Source organism: Lytechinus pictus, chromosome 12 (assembly GCF_037042905.1).
Source record: "Lytechinus pictus isolate F3 Inbred chromosome 12, Lp3.0, whole genome shotgun sequence".
Taxonomy (NCBI): domain Eukaryota; kingdom Metazoa; phylum Echinodermata; class Echinoidea; order Temnopleuroida; family Toxopneustidae; genus Lytechinus; species Lytechinus pictus.
In genome coordinates, this window is record NC_087256.1 from 8,913,383 (window position 1) to 8,930,409 (window position 17,027).

Here is a 17,027-nt window from a genome sequence, read left to right on the forward strand (position 1 = left end):
AAATCATTCAATGTGCAATGTGATCAAACGTTCAGTTTTTTTTTTCAATAAATTATTTCATTAGTCATCATAATCATTACATTTCTTGGTAATAATTCAATAAAAAAGTGATCATCAGCCACCGGTCACTTGGCAGCTAAGTTTTGAATAGGCTACAATCCAGGAAGTGAGACAGAGAGGGGGGCTGGGAAATGGGGGTGGAGAGGGGAGGGTACATATGATTTTTAATTTGTAAAAGGACAAAAAGAAGAGGAATGCCCTTTTAACCAAGTCTTAGCATATCTCGCCCTCTTGCTTGTAACAGGTACCATCACATTACTCTGACTCTCACGAACACACTTCTGAGGTCCACAAGATGAATATGCTACACTAAAATTTCAATTCCTGTTCACTCATGCATTAAATTTCAATTTAGTAACTCATGAAATTTGCCTAAGAAACCAAAACTTATCTCACTCATTAATTTAGCTTAGCAAGTTCCAAAGGACTAACCACTCAAAAAAACTATAAGGCTAATTCCTGCCCAGCCTAGCCGAGCTTAGTGTCTGAGGAGGAGAGAAGCGGGGGGGGGGGTTGAGATGGAGGGAGGGGTTGCTAAATGTTCTGTTGACCTTTATCCCATCAACGTACTTCACCTACTTAAGTCATATTACCCCCTCTTCTGACTTTTATAAACACATTGTTGAGATTCACATGATAAAGACAAAATGCTGCACTAAAAATTGCAATTCACGATCACTCATGCATTAAATTTCAATGTAATAAAATCAATTTAATAACGCATTAAATTTTCACAAACAACAAACTGATCATTTTGATCTTTAATTCACCAAATAACCCTCAACTTTGCAAGTACCAAACAAAAAACCCGAAAGAAATTGGAAGGCTAATTCCGGCCCACCCTAATTTTCATACCCTTTGTTTCAGTGGGCAGTGCTCGCTCAAGCATGAATAGTTTTCCAACTTGTTGGTGTCACTTGAAAGTTGACTTTATTGGCTTTCCATATCTATAAGTTATTTCCCCCAAAGTGCTTTATTTTTTATTTGGCAGCCATTTCAAAAGTGTATAGTTTTTTTTGGGACGCACTGTATAGGAATAAACTAAAAACGGAGGTGATCTACATTCGCTGGAATAATTTCAAACTACTAAAAAATATATTGCGGAACCATGTTTATACTCGGTCCTATTTCACCCTTTTATTTTCCCTTCCATATAATCTTGATTGTTTAGCTTGGCGGAATCAGTGTGATTTTTTTAACGTCAGAGTTAATTATAAATCACTTTTGTGTATCTTCCTCATCCTACACGGTAGAACAACATCACCGCTATCGAGTGATATGTCAACGAATATATACATAAATTTTTTATAAATGATTATTGCAAACCAAAATATTTCCAGTCATGCACCATGAGGTCAATGAATTGGATTATTTCTATTCTATTAGATAATTAAAAATTGTTTCCTATTTATCATAATCATGACAATAGTAACAATGGAAACTGAACATTACGACCGTATACATTTTGTTTTTATCATTATCAGAGCAGAAAGTATTAATGTTTTTTAAATAGATTTCTTTTCTTCAAAAATACTGTTTTTTATGCAATGAGCTGACCCGGTGAAATGCGTCTATTAATCTTGATATTATGCTGAACTCATAAATTTCACTCATGAAACAGAAATAGTCTTCTCTGACATTATGAGCGTGATTAATGGTGCTTTGATATTGAGAGAAAAAGAGAGAGAGACAACGATGTTTATAATCTACATAAACAACCCGATATTCCCGGGCTGATGATATAAATTATGTAGGCCTATATACAGGTAATGGTTATCCAAACGATTATAGTTCCAAAAGATGTTATAAAAATGCTTGTTATTGATATCAGAATATCCAAAGATTATATACGATGACTCGGTGTAAGAGAGCATGGCTCTACGAATGGAAGGTTGTGGGTTCGAATCCCAGCCATTATGTACGACTAAAATTTGATCTTCTGCTCACTGGCGCAATGAGCCAAAAATAATAATAAATAAATAAACAAATAAATAAATAAATAAAATGATGAGGGCGCACAAAATGGCATCTGCGACAAAATTTTGTAAAATTCTCGAGCAAGAGAAACTCTAATTTTTTTTATATAGGTTTTGACATAATGTTCAACACATAACATCATGTCTTATACCCTGTTCCTTTCCTCTTCTTTCTTTTCTCTTTCCTTTCCCCCTGATCGTGTGACTTTATATGGGAGGGGGGCTATGGTCCCCAATTCCCCCACCTGAACACCAGTGTTTCTCCCTAATTACCAGATTATATCACTGCCCTTTTCTGTGTGTGACTCTGACCCCCCCCCCAAAAAAAAAAAAAATAATAATAATAATAATAATAATAATGAGTGTTTAATTTCTAGAATATTCCCTCACACGATTGGTTAATTTTCGATCTTTGTTGATTTTTGTGGTAAGGAGTTTTGTTCTGGATCAATGTGGCTGAAATATTGGTATAAAAGGGAGGTGGATACTGTTCACTTTCTCAAATAATGTACCATAAACTCAGTAAGAACTCCCTTTTTTACATGACTGTCATTGATTGGGTAAATGTGACAAGTAAGGGTAATATTATGGTGCAGTTATTGACATTAAAACATTATTTTTTTTTTTTTAATAGTTTAATGTATGACTGGTATGTTTGTTTGCTTGCTTTTATTTCTGCGTTCAAAGTGTATGTTGATTATGGGTATCGAAACCTATAAAGGCATGATTAATTGCATAATGATAATCTTCAGTCATACATACCCCTCTTCACACCCCCACAAAAAATGAAAACATCGCACGAAATTGATTATACTGAGAGAAAATTTGATTTCATTTTAAAGCTGCTGATTTAGTGTCCCCCTCTTCTTTCAATTTGGCGCATGTAACTTTTAATACCCTCGGCAAAAAAAAAGAGAAAAGGTAAAAGGTTAATGTTCACTCATTTTGGTGACAAAAACTCATAGTAATATCCTTATTATTTTGCCAAATTGCCCTAACCAAATAAAATTATACATAAAAATGCACTATAGCCTATAAAATGGCATAGATAAATAAAATGAAATCATAAAAGGGATCTACATGAAAACAAACACAAACATAAAAATGCTTTCCGATCTCAATAATGACGTCTGAATAAATAACGATAAATATTACATGTTTGTTTTATATGATCTCTGTGATAAACGACAGTGATGGAATTTTTCGAGGGGCGCCATGTATACTGTCAAGAGTTATTTTTGACAAGCGCCCTCACTCGACTGAGACAGTTTTCGCCTTAGAGTCTCATGACAATCTACGGAAATAAAAGGAAGTGATGACAATCACTGATTTGTGATCTGCATGTACTGATAAAATTAAATATCTTGGGAAGAGATTGGGCTTAGGATTAGAGTTCGGTTTTGTTTGTTTGTTTTTTGTGGGGGTTGTAATGTGGTCTTGATTATTGGCGAATATGGCAAAATTTTCAAAATTCAACTGGAGGGGATAAATTTTCTTACAACCAGAAAAAAAGGAAGAAAATAAAAGGATCGCAAAAAGGGGCAAAAGTCACTATCAATTGAAAAAGCAATTTCCCGGAAAAAAATCTGATAAAGAAAAAAAAGGGGGGATTATTCATCAGGCACAAGCATCTGCTCTACAACGCTATAAAGAGTCAGAGGACATCTGTCAACATAATACAATGACTACTAGTATTTCATAATTATGTACAAAAGATTTTTTTTTCAAAAATTGGGACTTTTTCAACATATATATAATAAGGATTCCTATTCTACCAATACTTATAAAATGATTATGAGAATTATTATTCGATTATATTCGGTCTAATAATAAGCAATCTTATACGGTACTTGCAATATAGATCCCAGTTTGTTTGCTAATTGAAATCAACAATGTCTTCTTTATACAGGCGCCTCTTTTCCAGAAATTTGTATACCCATACGTGAGTCAAAGAAAAAAAAAACATGCAGACAAAAATTTACTGTGCAATGAGAATGTTGCTCTGTAGCTTGTGACAACGCACGGGGGTGAACATTGATGTGGACAAAAATTATCAACGCCCCCTGCAGACGGTTGAATGGAGATAATTTTGGAGAACAAAAAAGTTCGCAGCTTTTCGCAAGCAATTAGATTTTAATCAGAATAAGAAAATGGATCATAGATAATTAAAGCAACATTAAAGAAAAAAGCTGAATTGTGGATCGGTTGTCAGGAAAGTTCGATGCTAACATAAAATACAATAATAGAATAAAACAATTATTTAAAAAATGTTATACAAAATGTTTGAGGGTCTCCATCAGCCCCAGCTAATGTCTGACAACACGAAGATTTTCATTTCATTGAAGAGGAGGTATAATAAATGCATAATATTCTCAAATAATGAAAGTCGTAATTCGTAAACAAGTATCATATATAGGACAGTGTATAGAACAAAACAAAATCTAAAGAAAAAAAAATGAAAAAGAAAAGAAAGTTAAATACTACGAACAACATTACTCCAGGAGCATCATGAAAAGGGAAGGGGCAAGATTCCAGCCGAGATGATTATGTTTGAAAGAATGCATTCTTTGTAATTATAGACCGAGCAATTCTTTTCCTATATATGCCAATTGATTGATCATTATATGACAAGGTTACAGACTTTTAACAATAATTTTTTTTTCGACTTCTTTATTTTTATGATTTCTATCACATTCTCCCTATACAGCTAACGATAATGTTTGAAGCCCAGTGAATATTGGTTTACAGTGCAGAATGGAGGTATATCAATTTTGTAAATTCAAATTAATGTTTTTGATGGATGAGATAAGTTTAAAAAGGAAGATCATATAGATGGCGATGGTGATGAGGGTGATGACAATGGTGGTGGTAGTGGTGGTGATGATGATTGAATTGAATTGAATTTATATCACTGCATGTCAGGTACAATTCTATGGAATAGTACATCACTTATAAACAAAACATTTGGTAATTGGAGCTAACATAATAGCAAGATGCTAATCGGGGTTAGCCCCAAGTAATGTCATTATCATAGTTTAAACAATAATTTTAACTAAATCTCAATTTAGTACATCAAATTCATACTAATTCTATTACTGTTGCAGAAAATTGCGATCATTTTTAGTGAACATATTTACACTATTTACAAGAAAAAATATCTTAATTATTCACAAAATCTTTATATAGAATTATTTGTTTTCAGGCAGTATTTACCATATACCAAATTAATTATATTCTTCCAGTAGCATTAATTTTAACGATTTGATAAATATCTTGCGACTGGGGTCGTTTCTAATATTACTTGGCAGATGATTCCATAAAGTAGGACCAGAAAATGAAATTGATTGTTTCCCCAAATTGGTATTATTTTATGATTATGATGATGATGATGATAATAATGATGATGATAATAGTGATGATGATGAAAATGATTATATGATGATGATGATGATAATGATGATGGTGATGATTATGATGATGATGATGATGATGATGATGATGGTGATGATGATGATGATGAGGATGCCTGTTGATGATGATGGTGGTGATGATGATGATGGTGGCGGTGGTGGTGGTGGTGATGATGATGATGATATTAGATGCGATGGTTAGCAATGTGTTGAAATGTATAGACATAGTCTAAATTTAATTACAAAAAAAAAAAATTATTGAAAGAGGGGGCAAATTATTGACATAATCCACATATAAAAGAAGGAGAAAATGGTTAATGTTTTGAGTTAATTAGGGACGGCGTCCGGATTTTGTTAGGGGAGACTTAAACATGTTAAAGTTTGACGTCATTTTTATTTCTCATTCAAAATTAAGAGTTACTCGCCCCAGTCCCCTTGTTTTGTACTCGTCTGCCCCTCTTCTGAAGGAAATTATGCCATGGCTGTGATTCGAAACCACTCCCTCTTTTTCAAAGTCCGAAGGCTAATCCACTTGGCCACAACGCTCCACGTTACATATATAGTAATAAAAAGGAAATATGAATATATATGATTGTTTATTTATAGATCTATGCATGCATCCAATTTTGATGATTCAAATAATTCTCTCCATTTTCAAAAGTGGAGATTTTATATGAGTACCTACTGCTTATACTATTACTATTACCTCTACTACTATTACTACTACTTCTAACAAATTCAAGGAAAGTTCTCAGACTCAGAAATGATATGTGAAACGCTTCTCCATCTCCAACAGGTGGTGGGATCACCACATGCGACACGCCTCCTCCCCTCCCCCTATGTAGCGCTATGTAGCCTGTATCCCATGTAACAGTGGTAAAAAAAAACCCAGCGAAGTTGACTTTAAACACCAGACCTAGCATTAAAAAATGAATTACTAAATGTGTCCTATTAGAACAAAAATACTTAGTGATGGATCTAACGATTTTGCTTTAAAATGGTGATTTCCTGAGTTACTTTTCCTTTCCATTTCTGCCAAAACTCGTAAAACCACTCCTCCACGCTTGGTTGATTGACAAGCTGCTTGCACAGATTACGGACAGCATGCAGTGTGCATACAATGCTCATTTCGCGTTGTGTTGTTTGCCGCGAATCGGATCAGGGGTGGAATGTACCTTCCCAACTTTTCTTGGATTTATACTCGGAAATCAAGTCAAGCTGGCGTGGTATTCAGACGAAGACGATGAAGGGGTATGTGATTTTCAAAAATTCTCACTAATTTAGTACTTTACATTGCAAATTCTTCACAATTCTAGTTCGAAATTGGGAGAGGGAGTTCGATTTTGCATCGGTACGTCGGCGTCTCTCGCAGGCGGAGCACGCGGGGCAATAGGTAGTGTGTGAAAGTGTGTATGTTCCAAGACTGGCTGTGAGGGGAGGTGTGCATTGTCTACGTGCAGTCAGCCAGCCGGGTGCTGTTTATCGCCGAGTGGTGGAATGATGTTTAAACACGATTTAAAGTTTAAAGGGCCGCACGTTTTTCGCTGTGCGGGGATTTTCTTTTTCTTTGTTCATATAGATTCATCCACATGGAACTACTGTATCATGCAAGTTGGAGCTCTCAATACTTGGTTACTTAAAATAGTCTCAGTAAACCAGGGGTGGTATTCTGAAAATTTTCTGAAATATTCCTGAAAGTTTTCTTGTAAAGTTGTAACTCAGGGGCCGATTGCACGAAAGGGTCTTTCCAAGGACCGTCTTTCGTGTCGCCCATCTTTTATGATACGCCATGAGAAACGCATTTCAAATAAATTATCTGGAAATATATTTTATTTTTCCATTAAAATAAACAAAATATTTGTTTATAAAATGATGTGATATCTCATGAAATTGTATAAAATTTGATTTAAAAGCAAGCTTACGAATTTTATTTGTTTATCATAAATTTCAGAAACACCCCGCTTATAGCGCATCATAAAAGATGGGCGACACGAAAGACGGTCCTTGGAAAGACCCTTTCGTGCAATCGGCCCCATCAAGATAACAAGTATTAAGTAACACTAACAGCTTGCTAAAATTGTCTCAAATGGGTATTTTGAAAATTGTCATATCTCTGTAACGTAAGGAAGTCCCCTATTTTATCTCTGACACGCACAATATTTTATCAGTAACCAATCAATAAACTTTTTATGATATATATGCTTAGGTCAACCAATAGAAGGGTCTCTTCTGAAAAATAATTGAGCGCATTGTTGATATGATGCATAATTTCCTTGCACTTCTGATGCTAATGCTTGTGCGCTTCTGTGCTAAATTCACGTGGCTGTTCTCAAAGACATTTTCTCTGAAAAGATTCATCATCGCATCTTGAATACTGATTTTTAATTGCTGAAAAGTCTACCAATCCGTCATGTCTTTGGAATGTCTCCTTTTGTAACATGATGTTCTTGCGGGATGCAGCAAGAAATTATTTTTGCAGACTTGTGAACAAATATCGCATGCAATATTAAGTTACAATAGCCCCCTACCTCTTGTCCTCTTGTAAATTTTCTTGTATTTTGCAAGGAAGTTAAAAGTATGCAAAGATAAGAGAATTTTCAGAATACCTCTTTTGCTCTTATCTTGATATGTTATCTTGCGCACAGAGATATGGCCACCGTATTCGTAGGGGAAATGTAACTGAGGTGTAAAGATACATTGTAATTGTCCAGAACAGTTATTTTTTCCCACCTGTTTTTTCCATTCTAGGGTTTCGAACCCCAAACATCGTTGGCTCGAATTCACAGAGGTGGTTTTGAACACCCACGGTCGAATCCATGGTTTATGCAAATTTCCTGTATAAGTTACGCTTAATTAAGCGTGTATCGGGCGCGTGTATAAAACATGTCCAATGCTGATGCGCGCTTTTGTCACAGTGCGCCAAATTGACGCCTGTTACCATGGTTAGATACGCTATTTTATTCATGAGTGCACTGTTTGAAGAGTGCACTCGTGAATGGTGGTACTCGACCAAAAAAGTAGTAGGTATGTGCCGCGGGCGAGACAAAAAATGGGGGGCTTGGAGCGGGCTTATCGTAAAAAGGAGGGTCCTCGGAACGGGCTTCGGAACTACAAATGTTTGTGAAAACGGGGGTCCTTGGAACGGGTCACCTGCGTGTGAGTGCGTATGCATCCCTATGGAACGTGCATGCAGCTAGCCCGGCGGCATGGGCGCCGGGTGCGCTAGTGCAGATGCGATAGTGAGACAGCGCTCTACGGACGCTTTTTACCAAAATTGCGGCTCATTGTAGCAGATCAATGCGGCCGGAATGGCGTAACAGAAAATATGCGAAGCTTTGGAGCGGATTTCTTTTTTCTTTTTTTCTCGATAAGAAGAAAATGCTATGCTTTGGAGCGGCTTTCTTTGCTCTTTTTCTCAATAAGACAAAAATGATATGCCTTGGAACGGAAATTTGAGTGTAAAAATGGGGGTCCCCTCCGCGGAACATACCCACTATGCATTATATTCTGAGTGCCCCCCCCTCCTATATTTATACCAGACAATATTTCTGTTCTTATTGGTATGCTACTTTATCCAAAGAGGAAAATACAAGTAGAAATGGCGTGAGTTACATGTTTATGTACATGTAAATATTGAAATTTGATCTGTAAAGTCATACCAAAGATTCAATGATTCATATATTGCCACTCAAAGCCAAGTCAAGACCTTGAAAGCTTCGGCCTTACATGTATCTCAAACCTCTGTAGGTGAACTTTAATCCATTTCATATTTCATTCTCTGCCACCTCCTCTGGGGATGTATCAACTGTGCTTGTGTTGCAGATCAGTTAAGGCAGGTGTCACTGATCAGAATATCCTTCATCTGTACTCTGATCACCAAGTCGTCTATGACCATATCGTCCTATAACCAGTTGGTCTAATATCTATTTTCTTTTCACCCAATTAACACTACATATGTACAGTATGTACATGTAGTCCAATCAGGCCAAATGGTATATGGACTACACATGTAGATGGTTATTGGACCAACTGGTTATAAAGACAAAATGGTGAGTGGATGAAACGGCAATTACATGTACATGTGGATAGTGGATGAACTGATGGTGGATCAAATGGTAGTAGATGAGTTGGGAATTGGACGAATCGACATAAGACCTATCGGAAATGAACCGCTTGAATTCATGTACATGTAGGCGTAGATACTGTCTTTACGGGCTGATACTGTACATGTACATATTTCATTGTACTTTTATACATGTAGTCAACAAATCACAATTTTAATTTTATATGCAAATATGTGCAGTAGATTATTTCTGCATGGGTGTTACGTTTGCTGGTCCTGACAAGCTCTTATTGTTACCTGTCCTGGACAAACTCCAACGTAAACCTCCTGAATCTCCATTCAGACATGCACTCATGAATAAGCAACAAGCCACGCCATGTCAAATCGTTTAAAACAGTTTATATACAAAATGTACACATGACGATTCAGATTCACAAGTCCGTTGTTCACCTAGCGATATCCTTTTTTCTAGTCTGTTCTCCAGACTTAAACGTGTATTATTATCTCGTCACACTCCCTTCCTTAAAAACATGCTTATAATTTTTCAAAGAAATTGCAATAAGTATGTTCGCAACTCAAATTTTGCCTGTTAATATAAACGAACATTATCACAATGAATATAGCCCTTAACCAAACACAGTTAATGCATTAAAACATATCGAAATGCCTTATTTCAATTTCACGCTCTTTGTGCAGCAATTTTGTATACTTTGGCAAAGATAAGCATGATATAAAACATAGTATATATGAAATGAGTAAAACAGACATGTATTGATAGCGCATGCATGTAGTAAAACTTCTTCATCAAAAGGTACACGCATGTTCTGAAATACATGTATGTTCGTAATAAACATAGTCATAAGAAATTTCATATGAATAATCAACATAGAAATACATGATATTACTTCCAAGTGTTATGAGAAATGCAATATAAAAAGCATATTGCTTCACTGAGTCCAAAAGTCAATAATACGAGAAATCATTCAAGATGTAAGTTCAAACTTCTGATTTCCAATATCTTCTTCCAACTATAGTTTCAGTTTAACGAAGTTCAACATCATCGCTTCAGTTAGGGTTCATTGAATGTTTATGAAGATTCACAGTAGGTTCAGATTACTTGATCCAAGATATAGTCACATAGTGTAAACATGAGCACAGTTGGCATCCAGAAAAAACACAAGTTCAGTTCACTTTCAAATCAAACATGGTAGAGAGTCCATTCCGGAGTATCCATTAAGTTGAGATGACAAGTAAGTATCTAGGTATAAATTCACATGATGAAATAAGTTTCAAGTTCAGCAGTTCACAGAAAGTGCAGTTTCCAAATTTCACCTTAATTATACACAATATCAAACGTCCACTGTTCAAATGTCACGATGAATTAACACGCTGTCAAATGTTCACTGCTCAAACGTCACGATGACATAACACGATGTCAAACGTTCACTGTTTATCACATTGATGATATCAAACTTTCATTGTCCGAATTTCGCATTGATACACACGACGTTAAACTTCCATTGTCCAGACTTCAAAGTTCACACGAATTCGAAGTTATCAAATTGTTCAAAGTTAAGGATTCAGTTTACACTCGCGACAATGTGTCTGCAATAATGTTGTCTTTTCCCGGTAGATGTCTAATGTTCAAGTTGTACTCTTGGAGCAGTAGACTCCACCTTGTAAGTCTTTGATTTTTGTTTTTCATCTTACTTAGAAACGTCAAAGGATTATGATCTGTCCATATGTCCAATGCATGTTGAGATCCACTCACATACACTTCAAAGTGTTGCAGTGCAAAGATTAACGCCAAAGTTTCCTTCTCCACAGTGGAATAATTTCTCTGACTGCTCGAAAACTTCCTTGAGAAGAACGATATGGGCCTGTCAGTCCCCTGTTCATCTTTCTGCGTAAGAACAGCTCCGGCACCCACATCACTAGCGTCAACCATCAGAGAGAATGGCTGACTAAAATCTGGAGCCACCCGTACAGGATTGGTAGATAGGAGTGCTTTCACTTTGTCAAAAGCACTCTGACAGTCACTGGACCAGATGAACTTCACCTCCTTCCGTAGTAGATTGGTCAGCGGGGCGACGACATCAGAGAAGTTATGGCAGAATCGTCTGTAGTAGCCTGCCATGCCAAGAAACCTCATCAGTTCCTTCCGGTTGGTTGGAGTCGGGAACGCCAGAATAGCTTCTACTTTCGCTGAGAGTGGTCGAACATGACCTGAACCAACAACGTGACCCAAGAAACTAACAGTAGCACCTCCAAACTCACTCTTTGCCAAGTTGACTGTCAATTTGGCATCAGACAATCTCCTGAACAAATCTCTGATTCTTTGTACATGAACTTCCCAATCTTCACTATACACAATCAAGTCATCTATGTAAGCTTCACAGCCTTCAAGACCAGAGACAAGACTATTCACAAGTCTTTGGAATGTAGCCGGCGCATTTTTCATACCGAATGGCATCACAATGTACTGGAATAGGCCTTGGGGTGTAGCAAATGCAGAGATTTCTTGCGCTCTCTTAGTCAACGGAATCTGCCAATAGCCTTTAAGCAGATCGAATTTGCTCACATACTTCGCCTTGCCTATACGGTCAATACAATCATCTACGCGCGGTATCGGGAAAGAATCGGTCTTTGTACTCGAATTGACTTTCCTGTAGTCGGTACAGAAACGATACGACTTATCCGGTTTCGGAACTAAGATGCATGGCGACGACCATGCGCTGCTACTTGGCTCGATGATGCCATTCTGCAGCATGTACTCTATTTCTTTTTCAAGATTCTTCATCTTTACTGGGTTAACACGATAAGGTGCCTGCTTGATTGGGGCGGTATCTCCCACATCAACATCATGTTCAACAACATCAGTACGAGATGGGATATCTGCAAATAACTGCGGATACTCATTCAACAGCTCTTTCACATCCCTCCTCTCCTTCTCAGACAAGTGGGTTAGTTTGTCATTGATGTGTGTTAGAACTTCTGAATTTTTCAATTTCACACATGGTTCATCTCTCTCAATTTTACACATCTCTTCACTTTCATCATTTAGCTCAGATTCTACAGCACTCAACACTGGTTGTGCTCTCTTTTCATCATCTCTTCGAACATAGGCATTTATCATATTCACATGACATACACGCTTTGTTTTTCTTCTATCTGGAGTTTTGACGACATAGTCAACATCACCAACTTTCTTCAGAATGGTATACGGTCCAGAAAATCTAGCCTGCAAAGCATTACCACTTACTGGTAACAAAACCAAAACTTCATCACCTGCCTTGAAATTCCTTTCCTTGGACTTCTTGTCATACCACGACTTCATTTTCTCCTGAGAATCAGACAAATTCTTCCTAGCAACTTCACAAGCACGATGCAATCTCTCACGGAAAGACGATACATAGTCCAACATATTCACATCTTCCTCATCTGACAACAACCTTTCACTCAACAACCTGAGGGGTCCACGGACTTCATGTCCATACACGAGCTGAAATGGGCTGAAACCAAGAGATTCTTGAACAGATTCTCTCAAAGCAAATAGCAACAATGGAATTCCCTCATCCCATTGTTTCTCTGTCTCCAAACAATATGATTTGAGCATGTTCTTAAGTGTCTGATGACATCTCTCAAGTGCTCCTTGCGATTCAGGATGGTATGCACTAGAAACTACATGTTCAATCCCTAACTGCCCTAGCACTTGCTTAAAGACTTTCGACATAAAGTTTGATCCTTGATCAGACTGAACGGTACGCGGTAATCCTACAGTCGTGAAAAACTTGATCAGCGCCTTGCTCACATTGTTTGCGGTGATGCGTCTAAGTGGAATCGCTTCGACATACCTGGTACTTGCGCACATAATGGTAAACAGGAATTCATTACCCGCTTTTGTCCTCGGAAGCGGACCTACGCAATCTATGATAATTCTTGCAAACGGTTCATCGAACGCTGGCACTGGTTTTAATGGCGCGACTGGTATTTTCTGATTCGGTTTACCTACTACCTGACATACATGACAATTTCTGCAATAGTTTGCAACATCCTTTTGTAAACCCGGCCAAAAGAAATGAGAAAGAATTTTCTCCCGAGTCTTATAGACTCCCAAGTGACCTGCAAGTGGTGCTTCATGAGCAAGACTAAGTATTTCCGGCCTATAAGTAGAAGGAACTACAATCTGGTGAACCTCTTTCCAAACTTCATCAGCAGGAACATCTATCGGCCTCCACTTTCTCATCAAAACACCTGACTTCGTATAATAACAAACAGGCACGGTCAATGCCTCCTCCTCAGAGATCGCTCTCTCAAACATGGATACTAACTGAGGATCTTTTTGTTGTTCCTCCAACAACTTACTCTTACTTATCGGCATTGGTTCACATTTATTTTTCTCTTCTGTACTTTGAGTTTCTCCTGCACCCTCATTCACATTTGATTCACATTCATCATCAACCAAACGACAAAAGAAAGAATCTCCCAAGTTAACCTCATCTAGCTCACTAGACTTCGATTCAGACTCTACTTTCTTTGCCATCGAACGAGTTACAGCACAAGACGGAAACACAGTAGGAAATTCTGCAACCAACTGCTCTGTTTTACTACTCTCACACGGAATAGCACTCACAACTGGACATGGTACAACTTTATCACCAGCAAGATCATTCCCTAAAATGATGGAAACATCTGCCACCGGAAGTGATGGTCGCACAGCCATTTTCACACTACCAGAAACAAGGTCTGATTTCAAGTCTACCACATGAAGGGGTGCTTTTACAAAGCCATCTCCTATTCCTTGGAGCAAAACACTAGCTCCAACACAAGATTTCTCACCAAAAGGCAACACACTCTCCAAAATCAAAGACTGAGAAGCACCAGTATCACGCAACACTTTCACTTTTCTTGCTTCGACACTACCAGCTAGGGAAACATATCCTACAGAAACAAACGGTTCATATTGCTTTTTCACTTTCTCTAAGTTAACTGGCTCAATCCTACTCTCTGAACTTTGCAAATTTTTCACAAATGCATTTGGATGTGCATTACTTGATTCACTTGTTTTTCCTTTAAGTGTAGGACACTTTGCTTTAAAATGACCAACCTTGTGACATGCATAGCATTTCTTTTCTTGCTCGTCATCTTTAGATTGTGGTTTTACTTCTTTCTTGTTGTGTGCTGAAGCACCATTTTTGTTTTTGTTTTTCCACTTTCCAGATTTGTTTGTCTCATCTGATTTTTTGTTTGTGATTTTGTGCGTTAGCGCATAATCATCTGCAAGCTTCGCTGCTTCATTAAGCGTTCCTATTTGCTGCTCTTCAAGATGCAACCTAACATCGAAATGCACACTACGCTTAAACTCTTCGAGAATAATTATTTCTCTAAGCTTATCAAAGCTATCTGCATGGAGTGACGAACTCCATCTATCAAACAACTGTTGTTTGCGCCTAGCAAACTCAAGATGAGTTTCGGTCTCATCTTTGCGTGTTTTCCGAAATTGTTGACGGTACGCCTCCGGTACAAGCTCATAAGCACGCAACACTGCTGCTTTTACAACGTCATAACGACCCGCATCATCAACTGACAAAGCTGAATAAGCATCTCGAGCTTTACCCTTCAACTGAGATTGTAACAAGTGTGACCATTTTTCTTGCGGCCAACTCAAACTAACAGCTACCTTTTCAAAGTGAAAGAAATATTTCTCTATCTCCTCCCCCTCCTGAAAAACGGGAACCATTCGAACATGTTTCGCAACATCAAAATCAGACTTTACTTGCCTAATTTCTTCTCTTTCTCTAGCATTCTCATGCTCCCTTCTCAAAACTACTTGTTCTCGTTCAAGTTCAACTTTCGCTATCTCTAGTTCCAACTCTTTCAAACGCAATTTCTCTGTCAAGTCCACGTTCACAGACTCAATCGGAACCTTAGATAAAGCTTCAAGTGGCAGAACATCTTCCTCTTCCACTAACCACTGAATTACAGCTTTCAGAATTTCTAATTTACGCCAAGTAGTCCTTACCTCAGCAACCTGGTAATGATGAGCAATCTCCAAGAGATGAACCTTCTTCAGAACCAGCAACTTCTCAACACTGGGAGAATCAACGAAATCATCCAAAGAAAATTCCGCCATGGTCAACAAAAGACCCCTAATCTTTAACGCTGAAAAGACTAGAAACAGCTAAAGAAAACCTTTAATTCTTAGCCAAGACAATAACCAATACGGTTATCACAGTTGAAAATTATATCAACCACAAAAGAAAATGTCAACCTGACTTGGCCGACCCTGTAGATATGACCTCAACCTACAGAAACGGTAACCTGACTCAGTCACCCCAGTTGAAAATTTTTCCAACCACACTGTCAACTTGACTCCAGTCGACACTGTCAGTTACCATTAACTGACACAGCAACCCTTTAAAAAAAAATGGTTAACTAGTTGAAATATCATCAACCCAAATTCCATTCAACACTACGTGAACAAAACACATCTCACAGCGAGACACACTGAAATACATGGAATTGCTTATTGGACAAACGGCACGCCATACTCAACCTTGTGCGCCACCACACAGCGTCATACACAACACTGACAGCGATATCCACACACACTGGCATTACATCTACGTGTACACACACCCATGCAAATGTCTAATGACAATCCTCACGTTGAATACGATTGCACGCATCGATAATAGTTCATGCGACTTTGGCTTTGCCGGCGCTAGCATTATACGGTATACGGTACTTCGATATAACTTACGCCGAGAGTTCTGGGTCGATTCTCACCAAGCCCCCACTGTTAGGCGGAGGATTGATTCACGGACAAGCCTGAGAGGTCCCGGGTTCGACTCCCGGACATGCCCCCACTGTTACGTTTGCTGGTCCTGACAAGCTCTTATTGTTACCTGTCCTGGACAAACTCCAACGTAAACCTCCTGAATCTCCATTCAGACATGCACTCATGAATAAGCAACAAGCCATGCCATGTCAAATCGTTTAAAACAGTTTATATACAAAATGTACACATGACGATTCAGATTCACAAGTCCGTTGTTCACCTAGCGATATCCTTTTTTCTAGTCTGTTCTCCAGACTTAAACGTGTATTATTATCTCGTCACAGGGTTCATGTAATAACAAGATGTACACAAAAAGTAAGAGCACGATTTAATGACATTACCGGTACTTTGCTGAAAACGACTGCTTTAAAATTTGCTGTCACCAGACACTGAAAAAGCAGTATCAATTACTTCATTAAATGCATCTTTAGGCGCTCAGCCAGTTTTACTTTCCCATGAATCAAGAATCATAGACAATCTTAAAAACTTTCAGATGTCTGCCATGTATCAAAGGTACATATGTACATTTGCATTGTTGGTAAAATCAATTAATTGTACATGTTCTCTGTATGCCTACACAAAGCCGTTAAATCAAATGTCTTTTTATAATGAAATGTGCAGTTTGAAAATCTGATTTTCAGAATAACAGGCCCTTATACTTGTTTTGTTTGATCTTC

The 17,027-nt window shown here is 37.8% G+C and overlaps 1 protein-coding gene across 1 annotated transcript; it reads right to left on the minus strand.

The window, feature by feature from the left end:
* Positions 1-11,094: 11,094 nt before the first annotated feature.
* On the minus strand, positions 11,095-15,642 carry LOC135156194 (uncharacterized). The gene has a single exon (XM_064107859.1). The coding sequence runs from the start codon at positions 15,640-15,642 to the stop codon at positions 11,095-11,097; it is 4,548 nt and encodes a 1,515-aa protein (XP_063963929.1).
* Positions 15,643-17,027: the final 1,385 nt, after the last annotated feature.